This window comes from Heloderma suspectum, chromosome 3 (assembly GCF_057233095.1).
Source record: "Heloderma suspectum isolate Gila_16-S chromosome 3, 16-S_ref, whole genome shotgun sequence".
Lineage (NCBI taxonomy): Eukaryota > Metazoa > Chordata > Lepidosauria > Squamata > Helodermatidae > Heloderma > Heloderma suspectum.
Window position 1 is genome coordinate 122,401,776 of NC_139460.1, and position 20,237 is coordinate 122,422,012.

The window sequence follows — 20,237 nt, forward strand, 5'->3', positions numbered from 1 at the left end:
CACCCTGCAAAAAATGCTTTAGGTAAAATTCTTGCATTTGGCAAAGCATCAGTCCTGCCAACCCTTGAGATCCCATCTAAGTTTATTATTTGGTGAAGTCAGTACCCCTTCAGAGTAAGGGTAATGTTTTTGAAATTGTGGGCTGGATCTACATTTAGTCATTCTTAGAGCAGACCCACTGAATTGGATGGGACAGCCATGTCAAATGAGGACTTGCATATATAAACTGCACTTGGCAATTCAAATACTGCAAAGAGACGTCTAATGTCACCTCACATGACCTCAGACCCATGCATGCACATGTTATAGAATAAAATATTAAAGACACAATCCCAGCTTTCTCCCATTGAAATCAATGGGACTTACAAGGGTTAACTGTGAATTAGTATGCACACTATGATGCTTACAAATGGAATTATAAACTAGTCATTCTCCAACGCTGTACTTGTAAGGCAAATAAGTGTGAAAGGAACTCAGCAGGTGAAACGTTAGAAAGTCACCAGACTGACTTTTCATTTTTTGTTCACTGTTCAATATTTTGTGTACTTGACATGATTCACTTTCCTCTAATCCCATTAACAATTTCCCTGCTTTGCTCTTGGCCAGTGTTAATTCCTTCTTATACCTTAAGGGATTCCAGCTGGGCAAGCCTTGCTGAGGCCCTCTGTAGGGAAGGAAATATCACCCGTTAGGCTATATTTATCCAGGCTCTCTTCTTGCTTTTGACCACCTGCACTCCAGAGTTCCTGATCAGACTGTGCAGCAACATAGCTGAGCCATGACAACTCAGAATTCTGAATCTGGAACTCCTGTTAATTTCCTCCTCGTAGTCACAGTCTATGCAAATTTCCATACTTAGAAAAAGTGATCATTACTAGTTTGCTACAGCAGGATTGTGATGAGGCCTAATTACTATTTATATCTGCGTGTGCTTTTGTGAAGTGCTTTCAAAACCCTCAAATAGCAGGAGCGACATGTGGGCAAAGGATTACTCTTATTAGGGATAGCAGGTGTCTCCTTCAGCACAGTGGGTAATTCAGCGCAACCATTATGGAGGGCCTTTATTATGACAGTGGAGCCAAATCCTTTATCCCTGGGGTAGCCAATGTGGTGTCCATGGACATCACTACACCTGTGGATGCCTCTCTTGGCACCCACCAGGCTCTCAGCCCCTCCTGTTTTTTTTTATTTTTTAAATAGGTTTTTAATCTAACACAATAAATTAACTGGGAGGCTGATGGGCTGCAATGTGAAGCACCACTCTCCAGGCCATCTTTATTTCCAATAATGTCTCTGGGCCCCATTTGACATTACTGGACAAGTTACTTGTCTCTGAGCCAGATCAGTTTGTAAAAAAAAAATAAAAATGGTTTTGTGTTTTGGAGCTTCTAGCCCACCTCTGCCTTGTACTTGTTCTTGGGAAAGCTACTCTGTGTTTAGCCTCACCAGTTTGCCTTCTAGGAAATGGGTGTTTTGTGACTGGCCATACTCACACCATGGCAGCCATTTTGTGAATGGCCAACCTGCCCCATGGCATCCATTTTGTGAATGGCCAACCTGCCCCATGGTAGGCATTTTGTGAGAGTGCCCACAACACTTTCTCAAAATTCCAAATGTGCTCACTGACACAAAAAAGGTTGGTGACCCCTCCTTTCCCCTATCAGTGCAGAAAGGGTACATAAGTCCTACCAGGCCCTGTATACCTAACCACAATAATTGGCTGCAAACCACGTAAGGAAAGAATGAAAGAAATGGAGCCCATACCAGACACGGACCACACCAGTCAGAGCAGAATTAGATGAACATTGCAGCCCTGTGCTGAATTCCCATTCTGAAATGTGTAGTGGTAGAATGTCTCCCATGATGTCCTGCGGTCATCGCATATTTCCCCAGCCCCTCTCCACAGTGTTGGCTGCCATTGGCTCACATGACAAGCCACAGTTCCTGCAATCCCCTTTTAGGTACTGTCCATTAAAGGCCCATGAGCCCTCTTCTCCTTTTGCTACTGGTCATCCTAAATCAAAATACACCAAATTATGGACTGTATGCGAATGTGCAAATGTTAGTTTACCACCTAAATTCCTGGATCAGCCTCTGAATCTCACTGGAGCAATGCTTTGATTTGGTGTTGGTCAGTATAAAATGCTTACAGTCCTGAGGGGATGCCCTTTAAGAACATAAGACGAGCCCTGCTGGATCAGACCAAAGGCCTATCTAGCCTGTGCACAGTGGCCAACCAGATACCCCTTGGAAACCCACAAGTAGGACATGCAGCCCCCTTATGCTCATGTCCCCCAGCAGATGGTGGATCGAAGAACACTGCCTCCGATACTGGAGGTGATACACAGCCATCATGACCAGTAGCCATTTATCATTGATGGACTGATTTGATTTGTACCCCACCTTTTTACCAGGAAAAATGGCACTCCAGGCAGCTTAAAATCATACATAAAACTTGATTAAAACAATAAAAAACAAATACAGTTTGATAGCCTTCTCCTCTATGAATTTGGCCAATCCCCTTTTAAAGCCATCCAAGTTGGCGGCCATCACTACATCTGGTGGAATCGCTACATCATGCCCGCCTTTATCGAGAAGCTACTGCAACATTCTTACAGGAGCGGAGAAGGGTCCTCTACTGGGGCAATGAAAAGAAAGCTGTGGATTCATTATTGTTACACCGCTGACAGGAAAAACCAACCATTTGCCATATATCAACTTATACAGTGCCAGCAATAGTTTGTAGCCAATAAGCAATAGCAATTAGTGTCTACAGATCAGCAAAGCCAGGGAGGTGAGGTGGGAATTTTTCCACTGCCAATTTTCCATTTTAAAACTAAAAAAGAAAAATGCATTGGACGGGATCCAACGTGACTGTGGCAATAGCGGAAACAACTGCTGGCACAATAGGGAGCGAGCACGCTGTCCAACTGAAGCACTGAGTTTGTTGGAAAATAACATTTAGGGAGCAATCCTATGATCGCCAGACAGCAGTGCCTGAACAGCGTCCCCGGGGTCCTACGGTTGTTCAGAAACCCCCCTCCGAGGTCTTTGTCAAAGCTCCGACATTGGAGGGTTTTTTTTTATGAAGTCAGAGCCCCCTTCTCTGCAGAGGTTTCTGTGGCAGCTCCCTCTGAGGTGAGAACTCTGACCTTGTAAAGGGCGGGAAACGATGTGCTGGAGTGTGCCAGTGGGCAGGGAGTGGCTGAGGATCCACAGAATCCTAAGCCCTGTCAGCCCCTGACCATGTCCCTGACCTGAGAAAATCTTCGACCAGCTCAAGAGCTGGTCTAAAAGTTTTGTTTCTATTGCCCGCAATGGGAGGAACTGATTTTTCTTCCATCTGTGGATAGAGGAACAATACAAGAATCCCTGACTCCTGCCACACTTCTGCCCCGTGGGCTCTTGCTGACAGGGCAAAAGACAGAGTAGAGCCTCTGATATTTGAGGTTCTGCTCAGAGGCCATAGGATTGTTTTCTCAAACCTCATTAGGGTTACATTTTGCACATTCCCCAAGGTCCATTGAAGATTATACATAATGCCTGGAGAATGTGCAAAATACAGTCAAGATATGCACATTCCCCAAGGCCTCTTAGAGATTATGCATAATGGCTGGAGATATGAACAGATTATATTCACATTCTCCCGAAGATGCAGTGGATGTGCACAATGGCCAGTTGTTATACGTATTAGCCGTTCAACTCACGTTATGACTGAAAGACTGCACGCATGCACACACATGACTGACTTACTGACTGGATTCCAATCAGTTTAAGGAATTGGAAAATTGGCTGGAAAAGTTTCCAATTCAAAATTTTCTAGAAAATCCACCTCCCTAGTCAAAACTAGAACTACTTTGCATAAGTCCCCCTTTTGTATGGGACAAAATGTGTTCACCACAGTCTAAGATGACTGTCATGTATTAGCCACTGAAATGTGACAGAGATTTTATCTCCTACAATTTTCTCTTCAGTTGTTATCATAAACTGCCTCCAACTCTCACGGCCTCAATACACAGGAAGCAGGCTTCAGGCGTTATGGTTTATAGGTCCAATTGTGAGGGATGCACTGCTTGCTTTTCACTTTGGCCGAGGAGCACCCCAGGGGAAGAGGTGCCTGCCTTTTCCAAGGGCCTTTCTGATCGCATCCCATGATGCACTACTGAACCAAACAGAAGCAGAGGTAGCTGCAAAGCAGGCAGGCCTTCCAACTGCAATTCTAAGACAACTCACTGAGAAGTAGGACATTTCTACATGAGGCTTTTATCCTGCACCTTTATCGAGGCTTCTTCTTCTGGAGTCTTTGCAAGATTAAGATCGGCTCCTTTACACGTGCTTTTTCCCCAGGGGGTTTCTTTCTTGCCTTTCTATATGTTTCATTATACACCCACTGGTTGGCGCTATGGTATAGCAGAATTGCACAATTACACAAGACTCTCATTCCACCATTTCTAAATAATACCACACTTTCCTCATTAGGAAAAAAAACCCCACGATAATGGTTGCAAATCACAGGACAGACCCTAGAGGAGGATGACATTGTGTGGAGGACCTGCAAACTACCATGAGTGAGCAAGCATGAGCACACAATAAAACCTCATATAGAAAGGCTTGTAAGCTCCATTGAACGTAATGGATATGCTTCTATGGTCATATGATCATATGAGCACTGGGTTGAATGGGAAATACAGTCTGGTTTATTTATATCTATAAACAGCATGCTAAAAAATCCTGGTCCATAGAATCTCTTGATTCTCTCCTGCCTGCCAGGGACACTAAATATTAACCATCAAGATATGAAAGTCATATTGCGTGGAACATCTTCTCTTCCATCTCACAATTTGTGATAGAGAAGAGCTCGATCCTTTCTCCTTGCCAGCCCTGGGCAAACATCTCCAAGAGCCAGTTGAGTATGGAACACATTCAGGGAACTAGTTTTATCGCATTTTTTCTCACTCCCTTCTGGGCCTTCTCATTCTCATTCTCCGCGATTGCATCAGGTGCTATCAAAAGACAAATAACAAAGCTGGACCCAAAACCTGCTGATTAAAGAAAAGAGCTTCAGTGGGAGCAACTCTGGATGGGCATAATAATGGTTGTGCTTATTAAAGTGCAGCTGGGCGAGGCACTGTTAGACCCTACAAGGGATTATACAGCTGTGCAGGGAAAACATCTGGCATGCTAACAAGGGATTATACAGCTGTGTGGGGAATACATCTGGCATGCGAGTTTGTTTCTGAAGAAAACCAACCAGATTTAAAAGTCAGATAAGGTTTTTTTTATTTTTTTTTTAAGGGAAGAAAAGCCAGCATGTGCTATAGGAGAACTAAAAATAGCTCCTTAATTCCACACTGATTCATGTTCATATCCAGTAAACATAATGGTGCCTATTACTTTTCTATTAAATATGTTATGGGAGTCTAAACTGAAGTGCACCTAATTCTTCACATTATATGTAGAAATGTACATACACACATGGTATAAACTAAGCAAGCCTTAATGAAATACAAAGTGTTTTTCTCTATTAATAACCAAGTCAGTGTGACCAAAAATGAGGCTGTGCTGCCATCAAGTGGCTATCACACATATTACACTCAATTTCAATGGGCCAGGATTATCAAAAGAAGTAGTTGGAACATTTTTTATTTGAACATGGCATGGAATGCTTGGCTGTTTGCAGTGTCATCATTAAAAAAACATATAGCTCTACTATAATCTTATTCAACGGCAAATGCCCAGACAGTTTTACCAGGGATTGTTTAAAGCTCCTCAAAGCCTTACGTTGCTTCTTCATTCTGTAATTCAACGAGTTATAATGTTTTCCTTTGCAATATCAGAGTCCTACTTGATCATTCCCCTCTTAAATGTAAATAGGAAATGATGTCTATATGGAAGTTTGCACATCTCCTCCTTGCCAGTTTCATTTCTTGCAGCATATGCAGATCTATAGTATTGGACAGAAGTTAATAAATGCTTATCTTCATTATTTTTCCTCTCTCTCTCTCTCTCTCTCTCTCGACCTACACGACATACGTACACACCACACAAATCAGACACAGCCCTGTTAGCACTTCTACACATTTTATTATTTGTGAAAGTAGCTAGTAGTAGTAGTTCCAAATTTAGTTACAGACAATGCTGCCCTCTAGGGGCAGAAAAGAAATGTGCTACCAGTCTGTATTACCTATATTAGCAATCAAGCTAATACTTAAATCTAGCTGCGTAGTTTTATAATTAGCCTATACATTTTCACTCTACATGAATACCAGGTGAGTTGTCTAGTTAAATCAGAGTCTCAGCTGAATCCTAAAAATATTTATTCCCTGCTAAGTAAAGTAATGCACAGAAGTGCAATTTTAATAATTTACACACACACTTAAATGCAGCTACGGATTGAGTCATACATGCTGCAGCTAAATGATGAACATGCATCAAGGGGCCCTTGCATTTGTCATCATAGATTAAACATCATGGGCAAAACGTGCATAACCTCCCAAACCCAGTGTTTCCAATGGACTCGGCTCTTGCATTCCACTCTGAGTTTTTAAGGGCTATGCAGCCCAATCTTATGCTGGTTTTATGGTGGCCAGGTGTCCTACTTTTGGAGAGCTGGCAGAGGACAGTCCTCTGTTTGAAGGGCCATCCAGTTTAAAGAGAAAGAACCATCAGGAGGGAGAGCAGGGAGGGTCCTTGATGTTGCCCATCCACACTTAGCACCTGGACAGCAGACTGAGAGCCACACAGGTCACCTGGCCAGTTCTTAGAGTTGACATTTCTAAATGTGCATATGCAAATTGATATTCTCTTTTGTCCTGTGTATTGGTGACGGGTTTCTTCTTTTTTTGGCAACGCACAAGTGGCCGTCCTTGCTGATCTCAGGGTGGAAAGGGTTAGGGGAGCAGTCCTTGGTTCAGAATTTTTGCATGTTTTTTTTTTTCTGCCTTCAGAACTCAGCAGAGTGCTCCTAAAACAGCCTGTTAGGGCCAAATTAGACATGACATCATTCACGTCCTGAGACCTTGCCTACCTGATTTTAAGAAAATCAATAGGTGGCACGGGGGGGGGGCAGCGGGACCAGATCAAGATCATGGCCTGGGGAGAGGGGGCTTTACACCTTGATCCAAGTTGGGGGCCTTTTGGAAGCTTCTTTCCCCACTGCAAATAGGTGGTGTGCCCACATTTGGATCAGGACCTAAAGCCCCCTTGAGTCCCCCTCTCCCTATAGCATGGCTGTGATCCAATTCAGCCCTCTCCCATGCTGGCTGTTTATTTTAAAAATCAGCAACACAACGGCAACAAACATGAACAAACATCTGGTTTGGGCCCTCAGATCCCCAAGAGGCGTGAGAGACCTTCCCTGTTCCACATGGAGATGCTTCGTGATCTGTTTCTGGTTTAAGCTGGAGTTTCATCAGTTCGGGTTTGCTTCTCCAGCAGAACATGCTAGCCAGTAAAGTGATGTATACCTTACACACACACACACACACACACACACACACGCTTGCACTGGGCAAATGGCACCTGAAGCTGCATTAATTTGGGGTTGGGTGGGCAAGTAGAACGACGTCACGAATTGTGTAGGTGTGGGGCAGCGAATGAGCAGAGGCTTCCTCTCCGTCCCTGTTCTCCTTTCCCTGCTCAGTCACTTGACTTACTTCCGAGCAGGCACATTTAGCGAACACCTCCCCTCATGTGCTCCCTCTCTCAGGGGAAGTCAGGCTGAATTGAAGGACTTGAATTAAACTGCTGTGGACATCTGGACAGACAGGCTTGCCCCTCCCCACGCCCCACTCTCCTCACACCCATGTCTTGTTAAGTCAATGGGAGACACCGAGTTACTTCCACCCCTGTTCTCCTTTCTGCCCTCATTCAAGTGAAATGGATGGGAATGAGGGGGGAGGGTTTGGGGATTGCTGTTTGAGCACCTAGAAATGCGCAGTTCCACACTCCTGTAATGAGCACATTCAAACTATCAGCTCAAAATCAATAAAGCTCTGCGTACCTGTGCAGCTCCATTTTTTAGCCCTCTGCTCCCCACCCCCTGCATGCAGCTTTGAATCAACAGGCTTCCCCCCACATCCCCCCCACTTGCGTGCAATGGAGGAGTTACTTCCGAGTAGATGTACAAACATCCTCCCTCCCATCCCTCTCTCTCCCTCCAGTGGCAGCACCCCCTAAACCCTGGTGAAGTAATGCCAAGGTATGCAGCAATGCTCCTCAGGAAAAGCGATATTATGAATGACTGAGCTGCAGCAGTACTAATTTTAATAATAATTTTCCTGGTGGGATTAGCGGTCATTTGGGAACCATCACCTGTTAAAATCAATAGAGTTTTGCATACCTGAGAATTGGGAAGGGGGGAGGGGAAGGGTGTTGCAGGAATGAGTGTAAAACTACGATGCTGCATGGAGACTTTTTTTAAAAAACAAAGGGAACCCAAAAGCAACCTTCTGACTTTCTCACGAGTAAGCCTCGTTGAAAAAAAAAACATTATTTAGTTCTGAGTAGACATGGTTATCCATGTCAGCTCATTGTTCCTTGAGGCAAAGAAATTAAAAGGGAGAAAGAGAGAACCAGCCCCATTCATATTCAAAGATGTGCTGATACAGAGTATTTCCAATGCCCGCCCCCCAGGGAGAAGCAGGTGAACTCCTTCCATTCCTTCCCTCTCCCGCTGTTTGAGACTTGCTCTCCACCACTCCCCCACCCCACCCCACAGGCAGTGAACTGCAAAAGAGGACAAGTTACTTCCAAGGAGGGATGCCTAGTTCTAAAATGGCAGGCTTGAGGCTTGCTCTCCACAACTCCCACTCCCCACTCCCACACTCAATATTGCACCAAAAGGCAAAGGAATTCTCCTGCCCCCTCTGCTCCTGTACTTGGCAAAGTGCAATCTGAAGTAACTTCCAGGTAGACATGACTCTGCTCTCCCCGTGCCCCGCCTCCGGCACTTTCCCTTCCACCCATCAGCACTGCTCCTGAAGCCTGCAGTGAGGGCAGTTCAGCTTCACACAGACCCCAAAAGTGCCATGAAAGCACCGCGATGGGATAATCCATCAGAATAACAGTTTCAGAAACACCAGGTTTTAGAGATAGAAACAGCGTGCTGGCTACAGAGAAGGGCACACGTCGTCTGACTCTATCAACTTTGGGGTGCAGCAGGACCAGCATAAAAGCCCCATGTAGATCTGGCCCTGAAATGTGTCCTTGTTACCAGTGTGGTGCAGTGGTGAGAGTGTTGGATTGGGAGTCAGGAGATCCGGGTTCTAGTCCTCACTTGGCCATGGAAGCTCACTGAGTGACTTTGGAGCAGTCATAGACTCTCAGCCCAACCCACCTCACAGGGACGGTGTTGTGAGGATAAAATGGAGAGGAGGATTATGTACACTGCCTTGGGTTCCTTAAGGAGGAAAAAAGGCGGGATATAAATGTAATAATTAAAAATAAATAATGTTAGAACGGAAGTGTTGGATTTAATTTAATTTAATGTAAAGGTTATTTATTTAAGTTTAGATTTTGGTATCTTTATTGATTAGTGTAGAACATTATCTGGGTTTTGTCTTCTTCGTTCAATTCTTTTTCATGATTTATTGTATGATTCTTTTTGTCTCAGATACTCACATATGCATGTTTGCGTTTGTATTTTAATTTTTTAAAAATAAAAAGAAATGTGTACATACATTTCTGAGTTGCATTGAACTCATGGGAATTACCCCCATCTCTACTCAAGTGGTCAACTATAGAGATGGTAGAGCCCACAACAGGGCTTTGGGGGTTGCACTGAGCCCCATGACTGACCAAATTCAGCCTGAATTTCATGACAATGGAAAGATTCTGGGACAGAGTTTGTCCCAGTTGGCTTTAGTGGACTTTTGTATCAAAGAAACATTTTTCATGCTCTTTGATGTGAGAAGCATCTTACTCTCAGGCATTACAAGGTCTTTGTCAATTTGCACAATGGTTTAGGAATGTGAGGAAAAAGGTTCTTGTTAATCTACATTTTGCCTGTCACTCTTTACCGCTATTTCCCCAAGGGCAAACCAGTGTACGTTCTATTAATTTTTTTGCCAGTGAAGAATAGCACGGGAACACTCACGATGAAAGAAGTGATGCTGTTGGTGTGGCCCAGCTTTGCTGAGGCATCTTGTTCTGCTAATGCATTACTAAGGGATTTCCCAACCTACAGTTGAGGCAATACATGTCTGTATTTTAAATCTCTGCATTGCTGCTAGGTTTTATTCTGGTTGTACTTTTATATTGTAGTTTTAAGCTTTTATATTGTTTTATGCTGTACTTTCTGGGTTTGATTTTTATGAACTGCTCAGGGACCTTTGGCTATTGGGTAGTATAGAAAATAAATAAATAAATCCCATAGGCAGGAATCCTGCACATTCCAGGAGAGAGGTGGATCTCTTGGAAGAAGAGCAGATCTGAGATTCACAGGCTTAAGCAGAACCACTGTTGCTTCTCAGTCCTGATCTCAGGATTCTGGGAGTCCACCCCACCACCACCTGGGACTCTGTGCTTCCCCACATCTTATGGCAGGGGTGCAGAAGCCCAGGCCTGGGGGCCAAATCTAGCCTTGCAGAAGTCCAATCAGGCCCTTCCGGGTTTTCAGAAGACTACGCCCCCTTTTCAGAACACTATGCCATTTTTCCAAACCACTTGGTGGTTTCCCAGTTTGGTGCACTTTTTCCCCCATTCTAAAAAGCTGAAATTACTCTCCTCTTACTTACTGGCAGACGAGGTATATGCTAAAAGATGCCGGCATTTGGGGTGTTTTAGCCCTGCCCCTTCTGTCTTCAGCCACACCCACCACTGGAATGAGGCCCCTGAAAGCTTCTCTGAAACAGAATTTAGCCCTCAGTCTCAAAGAGGTTCTGCACCCCTGACTTATGATCTGACCCGACTAGAAGTCCTGAGTGCAAAGCTCCAGAGGGTGTGTCTCTACAGGCAATTTGCTGTGAGCTCACTGCATTTGGAGGTTGTTCGGCACATGACGTCGCAGCCACCCCAGAGCTTTTTGCGGAAAACCCAATTTTCCTGAGACTGCTTAAAGTCTGATTATTTTTCTTAAGTTGGGTTCTCCATGCTATAGTTGTTGCCCAAACCTGCATTTACTTTGGGCATGCTAGCCCTGCCCCGGGTGTGTGCCTTTCACCATGACCCTGGTCAAGGGGTGTTTCTTGTCCCCGTCTTTCCTGTCCCTGTCTTTCCCAGCACAAACATATGTTTGTCTACTCAGAAGTAACTCCCATTATGGTCAATGAGGCTTGTTCCTGAGATGTGCACTTCCGAGGTTACTGAGATTCCCATGAATCAAAATAATGCATTTAGGAGCCTTAAAGCTATGTCAAAGCTGGGTGTCTTTGAATTTTGCTTCCTTGCTTTTCGGAAGTAAGTAATTTGCAGCTTCGCTCATTCGCAGCATCGGGAGATTCAGGGGAAAGGAGAAAGGGGATTAGAAAGGGGGCTGGTTGGAGCCATGGTGCGTCAAGTATTCAGAGGCTTAACTCTCCTAAAGCCGGTGAAGTGCTATGTTGAAGCTGCATATCTTTGATGTCTGCTTCCTTGCTTCTTGGAAGTAATTCACAGCTTCGCTCCTTTGCAGCATTGAGAGCTTCAGGGGAGGGAGAAGGCTGCAGCTGTGTTTCTCTGATGTTTGCTTTGCTGCAAGGAAGGATGTGGTGGGGGGAGGGATCCTCTTGCATTGGAGGGTGGGGGAAGCCTCATTTGTTGATCAGCCCCTGCCAGTCTGATGACATTCACTCCAAACCTCCCACCCCACCCAGAAGTATGTTAGTGTGAAGCAATTTAGAAAGGTACAGTACACTCATTCATGGAGCCCTGTGCAGACCAAAGCTGATTCCCAGCTAATCCTCCATTTGCTTCCCCTCCCGTTGTTGTGGAGACCCCCCCCCCCAGGTTAGAGCCACTGCAGCCTCCTGAAGGTCTCTCCCCTCTCCTGAGGGCAGGGCTTGGAGCACTCATCTGGCTTCCTTTCAGATAGATGTCTTCTGCTGAGCTCTGGAACTCAATGGGGCAGGTTGCCTCTTGCCCCTTGGTGCTCAGCAGTGTATAGCGGATCCCTATGTCAGACTGGAAACTCTGTTTCTCACCCCGTGCTCTGCCCCGCACCCATAGCGCACATTCCAGCTTTCAGCTATGGTTCCCCTCTGCTACTGAAAACATCAATACACTTACCAGGAAGGAAGCTAGCTAGAATTTAGGGAGCATACCTAGTATTTGCAGTACACAAAAGACCAGAAGCGAAGCAGCAAAACAGGATGGAATGTGAAAAGAGGATATGTTCTCTAAGATGCCAAAAAATAGGTAATAAAACCCAATGTGTTTCAGAATGAAGAGCTCTTCCATCAGGGACAATCTTCTAAACTCAAATTCAGGGAAGAGGCTAAGTCATCTTCAAGCATCTTTGGAAGCTGCCTTAGCCTCCTTCTAGAATTTGGGTTTGTAAGCTTGTCCCTGATGAGAAAGCTCTTTGTTCTGAAACGCATTACATTCAATAATATCCACACACACAACCCCTTGGCACTTTTGAGAACAAATACTCTTTTAAAATTCCATCTAGTGTTTGCAGTACCCAAGTGGTCTGAACAGGACACCCATCTTCTCTCTTTTAAATATTTGAGTTGTATTTGCACAGCCCACCCTTTTTCTTCTCATTTGTCTAAATATATTGTTTCATTAAGCTTTTTCTCACAGGACATGTAAAAAATGAGTTAAAGCTCCTTCCCTCTAGGGGAGCTGGCAAACTTAACATTCCCTTCCGAGTGGATGGAAAGAAACCAACTAACAGGGCAGCAACCAGTACCACAATTAGGTATGCTTTGACAATTCTGCTCATCTGAATCCTCTGCCTTCCAGATTTTTGAGTTTTGAATCATCTCCACTTGTTTCCGAAGCAGAACTGATGCAGTAGGATTTCCCTGTAGCTCCATTTTTCATTTCTAAATTTTGTACAAAGTACTGGGCATGCACAGCTTGTCACCACTTTCAGCTCCTTCCATTTATTTGTGTCTTTCTTGATGTGATCATACACATAACTGCCTCGATATTTTCATCTTATACCATGTGTTGCTGATCTGCATGTGCACTTGTACATATTGATAAAATACAGCAAAAATGGAGTAGGAGGAGGAAGCAGCAGCAGCAGCAATCTTGATGTGATTGTTCACATCACTGCATCAGTATTTGCACCCTGTATGGTGTTTTGCTGATGCACATTTGCACATTGATAGAACAGTGCAAAAAAACCAAGGTACATAGCTGATATTAAGATCCTTCTTGTGTGGAGTTCTGCCAGTGTGCCTGTGTGCATGCGTGTGTTGATAAACACACTGCACATTTTTAATGCAATCATATGATCAGTTAAATCTAGGTTTCCTTTTTTGCAGGTTTTTTTTTTTAATAGATGCATGTGTGCCCACCATTAATGTGGGGCGGGGGGAGACAGAGGTGCTACTGAACTGAAAAGAGGTGGCAAACTGCACATGCTCCAATTTTGTGAATTAATTTTAGAAATTTCTCTATCCACAATACCTACCCAACCAGAATCCAATCCAATCTTTTGTTTTCCATTCTGTTTTATCAGGGCCTTTCCTGTCCACACAGTTTCAATGAGATTTCATAAGTACATCTGCAGTTGCTCCCAGCCCTCAGGTCTCATGGCAGACTTCCTACGCTTCACTACTAGGCAGTTCGATGTGCCACTTTAGGAAACACTGATTTAACAGATCAGATTGTGCTAAAGGGCAGCAGACACCATCAGCAGGCAAACTTCAGGGATTCCTTGCTGCGCTGTACCACTTCACACTTCAAGCAGGAGACCAAATATTTGAATGTTCTCCCTAAAAAGGAACAACAGCTCCTGGGCACGCTCATTTTGAATGTGCAGCAATATTCTATATTCAAACATTCAATGCCTTCTCCACCACCACTGTTTCTGTCTGAAGATGTACAGTTCAGCAGCAGCTGTAGCACAGGAGGCTGCTGATGACATAACTTGGCTCCGAGTGTGGAAGCAAAACTGAACATCAGTGCCAGCTCCAGGATTTTAAGAGCCTGTGGGCAAGACACCCTCAATGGGCCCCCTCCTCTCACAGTAAGTCTACCTTCTCAGCTCACCAGCTGCTCTTACTTCTCCTCTTTCTCATCATGCTACCATTTGCTCGCTTGGCAGGCAAAGAGCCAGGGAGCAAGCTGGCAGCAGCATCTCCTGATCCTCCTTTTCACCATCACTGTTGTCTGGGCCAGAACAACAGGCAGGGGAACAAGCAGGTTGCACTGGTGAAGAGGAGGAGCAACTCCAGGGGTCTCTTGTCAATGGGCCCCTGCAGGGCTGTGGACCCTGGGCAGGTGCCCAACCATGCCTACCATTGACGCTGGCCCTGAACAGGCAACGTCTTTATATATAACTGATATGTTATTCTTCTGTATTGAACAAAGCTTTGGGAATTCAAACGCTGGTGTCAGTGATACTAAAGCAGAAAGTTTTAAAGTGAGTCTAACGCTTCTATTTCCTTTGAAGTTCCCTTATTATTCCCTCTACCTCCTGCCATGCTCTTTTTAGTATATCTACTTTACTTCTGTTCAGTCCTTGTTAGCCATCAATATACTACCAGAGGATAATCCACATGAAGAAGAACAGGAAAGAGTAGGGAATGGAAATGGGTAACATGGTCACCAAAACACAGTATTCCTATAACACTGGCTTTATCCTTTTTTTCGCAAACACGTCTTCTCAGTTACAGACCTTTGGCATCTTTCTGTTCTTTTGACAAAGCAGTTGGGCTACGGAGGACTCCCTGGTGGGCCTCTAGCTCCGCTGGCCTGGCTGAATGTGGGCAGCTGCCACAGTACGGGGAGGGGGACAGGGGGAGCCAGTAGGCAGGCAGATCCAGGAGGCTGGGGGGAAAGGGGGGAAAGTTTCAGCCGCCTTAGCACAGGATCTACGGTGGCTTGAAGGCCCAGAACACATACAAACACAGGGGAGGGGCCCCTGTACGGATCCTACAGAGCAGGGCTGTCAAACCTCTTTCAGCCCAAGGGTGAAATTCCATTTTGGAGAAGCTCTTGGGGGATGCATTCCAGTGGTGAGCGGGGCTAAAGACAAAATGGGCAGGGCCAAAAAGACCAGCTTATTGTAGCTCAAAGCTCTTAACGGCCAGACACTAAGCCTTGGGAGAGGCAGTTCAACCTTTTAGAATTGGGGGGGAAACTGCATAAAAGCTGGGAAACCACCAAACAATCAGTGGTCGAGGGAAAGGGGTGGGACTAGAGAAAGGGGGTGGCCATGTGGGGAACGCTGGAGGGACAGATTGGGACCCAGGCAGGCTGGACTTGGCCCATGGGCCTGAGGTTCAACACCCCTACTCAAGACTGTCTGGGAGGTCTTTTTTCCTACTTCTGGAGCCAAGGGGAACCAGTCCTCTACTAGAAAGGCACTCCTATCTAGTAGACATCTCACTAGGAGCCATGGGATAGAAGACATATACAGGCAGAATCCAGGGCACCCAAGGATGAGGAGAAGACTTCCCTGTCCTGAACTATGAGAGGGATTCAGAAGGCACTCTAAACCCCATCTGGACTGGAAGGCGCCTAGAGTTCTGCCCTTTGAGGCAAGCATTCCCAGAGATTGTGACGGATGTATCTACTCATTCCCTCTATTTCTGATGTTCAGGTGTGAATGCCATTGCTTATGCAGTCAACACAACAACACCCACACAAGAGGGAGATTTCAGCAGACCTGTGGATACCCCAAAGTTAGTAGAAGCACCCAAAAAAATCTTTAGGAACAAAACTGCTGAGTAAGGACTGAGCATGCTGTGTAGCCATGGAGTGCTGACTGACTGTTGGGGGAAAGAAAGGAAAACCAGGTGGCAGTGTGAATGGAATGGAGTAGTGTAGAGGAGAGGAGAGGAGAGGAGAGGAGAGGAGAGGAGAGGAGAGGAGAGGAGAGGAGAGGAGAGGAGAGGATGGCTGGCTGAGTAGAACAGTGAAAAGTGCACTTGCATACTGCAAAATTTTGTCACAGGTCGCACTTGTGGTTTATAATATTTAACATTTGTATGGTGCTTTCAAGTGTTCAAAGCATTTCACATGCAGTACCTAGCTGCAATCCTTACAACAACCCTGTAAGGTAAGTCAGGGTTATTATCGCCCTTATTGCAGATTTGGGGCGCGCGGGGAGAAACGAGCTTGCTTAAGGCCACCTAGAAAGTTCATGGCAGAGGCGAAATTTGAACTGGGGCCTTCCTGATTTGTAGCTCAGTCTTAGTCTGTATGCAACACCAGCTCTGATCTAATTACTAGTGATAAGCAAACTCCCAGGGAGGAATGGAAGTCTCACCAGGAGTTCTTTTGTCACACCCAGGTACGTTTTTGAGGATGGGAAAGGTATGTCTGCATTAGCAGGGAGGTGGCAGGGCAGGGAAATTCTTTATGAGCCAGGAACAAAGTATTGGAGTTTGAGCTCAACTCCTATTGGGTTCAAGAGGGAGGAGGAGAACTCATGCACCCTTGTAAGTCCAGCCAGTTCCAGGGTTTTCCACCATCACTAGCCATTTCTCTTATTTTCAATTATCGTTTGAATTTCTCCCCACTAGATCAGGCTTTCAATGCAAATTTTATTTCTTCTTAAATATTACGGAACATTTTTTTTGCAGTGAGAATCAAAATAATCAGGCCACGAGGGAGCTTATGCTCCACCATTGCCAGTGCAGATATTGCTGCAGCGCCACCGCTTTTCTTTCCGATGTTGCTAGATCAGAAGAGAATGGGAGCCTTGAAAGGTTCTGGTATCGATCACACTCACAAACACTAAAAGAGGGTGAGAGGGTGCTTGCTAAAATCATGCCTCTTTCCTCCACCAGCTACAGCCTTAGTCTCGTGTCCTCTTTAATTAAAGCACAATCCCATGGCTGCTAGTCAGTGGCTAGACAGCCTTAGGATTGGTCAGTTCCTGGGAACCAACCTCGGAGCCTGCACTCTGAGGTCGGTTCCCTGAGAACCGACCTCCACCCACTCCAATGTTGCCTCATAGGCAGCGTGGATTGGCCCCGCACTCTGCACTTGTAAGAGGAGTGCAGAGCGGGGAAAACAGGGCATCCCTGGGGGCGGGGCGGGGAGGTCAGAAGTGCTGGTATGACACTTCCTATGTGTCATCTGGCCACCTCTCCCCACACTCTGAGGTCCCGCAGCTAGACAGCCGGAATTGGCTGTCTAGCCGTGAAAGGAGGGTGGCGGGAGCACAGAGGAGATCAGCTCTTCACCACTCCTCCCACCCTGCAGTGGAAAGGCGGTCGCACCCGGGGTCAGAGGTGACCGTTGATCTGCATAGGATTGCTCCCTTCAGATGGTAAAACAAACAACCACACCCTACGCTTTGATCATTCAAGATGCGACAGATTCAACTTTCCAGCTTAGATCAAACTCAGCAGATCAGCTCTGAATACTTATGAAGGTAATGTACCAATCTGTTTTGGCAAAGAAAGAAAAAAAGTCTGAATCATTTGTGCTTCAGAGAATATCTTTAAAAAAAAGAAAATCGGCATTGTTCAGAAGCTGTACGTTAATTGCTACTTGTAAAGCGTGATTATGCTTCCCACTTTCTTTTGATATTCTCATAAATATGTGTAAGAGATGTTTTCCTTGACTCACGTGTGAAGACTCACAGGGTGCTGCAGATGGGGACTGATCACAGAATGAAAATCAAAAGAGATCAGCAAGCAACCGCCTCACCTCATCGTATATAGGAGGGTCCCGTCGTCCTCAAGGCGCAGAAGCTTGTTGGGCGTGGTCATGTTGTGGGCAATAGATTTTTTACCATTATGGAAAAAAGTGTCTGGAGTCCAGATCTTACTGGCAAGGAGGTTGTTCAGAGGGAGGCGTTGCATCGGCCCTTTAAACCGAAGCCTTTCATCTTTCCAGCTTTGTCGGAAAAAAACATCAATAGTATATTCCTGGTATAAAATAGACACAATCGTGTAAGCACCATAGCTCAAAAGAATGGACCAGTCTTCAACGTTACTCAAACAAAAACAACAGAAGATATTTAGAGGGCCTGTATCCACCAGTGATTTACTCTGAACTGGCTGCGTATGGAGGTCATTAGGAATACGTGACGTCGTGAACATCCAGCAGCCACCCCGGAGCTTATCAGGGAAAAAACGGATTTCCTGAGACTGCTTAGAGTCCGATTCTTTTCCTTAAGTTGGGTTCTCCGCGGTGTAGTTGCTGTGTGCCCCAACCCCTGCACAAACCTCGGGTATGCTGCCCAGGGGTGTGACTTCCACCATGACCCCAGTCAAGGGGTGTTTCCCATCCCTGCACAAACCCATTAGTGTCTCCTCAGAAGTAACTCCCATTGTGCTGAGTGAGGCTCTCCCTCTGAATGCCCACAGAATTTACAGAGATCCCCCTCAACTGTCATGGCACCGCTTAAAGCCCTAAGAGTGGTAAAGTGCAATCTCAAGGCTCCAGTTCTCCTTTGTTTGGTTTATTGCATTAGGAAGAAACTACTTCCCCCCCTTTGTTACAGAGATCCCGTGGGTTAAAATGGGGGCTGGGTTCCATCTTTCTGTTTACTGCTGTCTTTCCCAGCACAAGCATATGTGTGTCTACTCAGAAGTAACTCCCACTGTGCTCAATGAGGCTTGCTTCTGAAATGCAGGTGCATCTGGACTTTCAGAAGAAAGGGAAAAGGGGGGAGGGGGAAGCCTCTCTTATTGGTTGAGCAGCCCCTGCCAGTCAGATGACATTCACTCCAACCCCCACCCCCATTAGGAAGCTATTTTTACTGGTCCGGAGCACTCCCTCATGGAGCCCTGCATAGACCAAATTGCAGCAAAGCCAATTCCTTCTTGAAAATCCAGAGTCTCTGGCCCAAAACGGACATTACTTTAAATCTGTGTCTCGCAGCTACCTCTTTTGTTCATTTTTACTCTAGAGTAGGTGCACGGAGCCCCCAATCTGTATCTTAAAAGCCCCCCTACTCTCCCACACTAGGACCCCAATCCAAACTGGGCCCCCTACACCTACTCTACAGTAAAAATGGGGGGAGGGGGAAAAGACATAGCTTCAAAGTAATGTCTATTTTGGCCTTCAGTGTTGCAACTTACCATTTCAGTATCTGACACTGGACCAAAACTGGTGACATAGATGTCTGTTTTCACCTCAGTTATTCTCTCTACAGCAAAAGAAATGCAGAGCATAAATCAGCAGCTGCTGTATCAACAGGCAATTTTCAGAACATATCTGGGAGCACTGATCTAGTCTTGTAACAGTACTGAAGTTAAGGAGCATTAAAACAGGGTTGGGCAACCAATGGCCCTTATCTCAATTTCAAAAGCCCTCTGCAAGCAATCCATTCAGACCATAGGAAGGAGCTGTAGGTGGGAGGGGCCATAGCTCAGTGGTAGAGCACCTGCTTTGCATGCAGACAGTCCCAGGTTCAATCCCCAGCATCTCCAGGTAGGACTGGGAAAACTGTCTGAAACTTGGTGAGCCACTGTCAGTCAGTGTCAACAATACTGGACTAGATGGACCAATGACCTGACTCAGTATACGGCAGCTTCCTATGCTCCAATGACCTCTGGTAAGAGTGACCCGTCCCTCTGTGATTGGCCTGCTGGGTAGAGAAGAGGAAAGAGAGAGAGAAGGAGGGAAAAGAAGGTGGCAGAGACAGAGAGAGATTGAGTGAGTGAGAGTGAGAGAGAGAGAGAGAGAGACAGAAGGGGTGGCCCCAGTCACTTTGGCTCTGGCCCTGTCCACTTCTGGCCCAGCATACAGCCCCTGACAGATTATCCCTCAGGGAATGTGGTTCTTGACAGAAAAAAAAGCCCACCACCCCTGCTTTAACAGCTTAGAATTTTTCATCCTAACTACACCCATATCAAGCCATGCCTTCGGCCTTCAGGGGTATCCTGGCCAGACTGCTAAATGCTATACAAGGTCTAAGCAACGACCATATCTGGGGCTGGCATCAAGGGTAGGCATGACTGGGCACCTGCTGAGGGCCCACAGCCCAGCAGGGGCCCACTGACAAGAGCCCCCTGGGCCTTTTCCTCCTGTCCACCATTGCAACCTGCCTCCCGCTCTGGCCCAGACAACAGTGGTGGCAAGAAAGAGGAGGAGCAGTAGACACCACTGCCTACTTGCTCACTGGCTTTTTGCCTGTCAAGCAAGCAAGTGGTAGCAATGATGGGAAAGAGGATGAG

The 20,237-nt window shown here is 45.8% G+C and overlaps 2 protein-coding genes across 2 annotated transcripts in view; one reads left to right on the forward strand and one right to left on the reverse strand.

Annotated features, from left to right (window-relative positions):
- The window catches only part of GABRA5 (gamma-aminobutyric acid type A receptor subunit alpha5), a 73,544-nt gene that overhangs the window by 33,335 nt on the left and 19,972 nt on the right, over positions 1-20,237 (reverse strand). Inside the window, exons 3-4 of the mRNA XM_084841779.1 lie at positions 19,140-19,207; positions 17,761-17,981 (exon numbers count right to left, since the gene is read on the reverse strand). Coding sequence (XP_084697905.1) covers positions 17,761-17,981; positions 19,140-19,207 — 289 coding nt within the window. The remainder of the gene's footprint in view (positions 1-17,760; positions 17,982-19,139; positions 19,208-20,237) is intronic.
- The window catches only part of GABRB3 (gamma-aminobutyric acid type A receptor subunit beta3), a 258,047-nt gene that overhangs the window by 25,203 nt on the left and 212,607 nt on the right, over positions 1-20,237 (forward strand). The window lies entirely within an intron of this gene.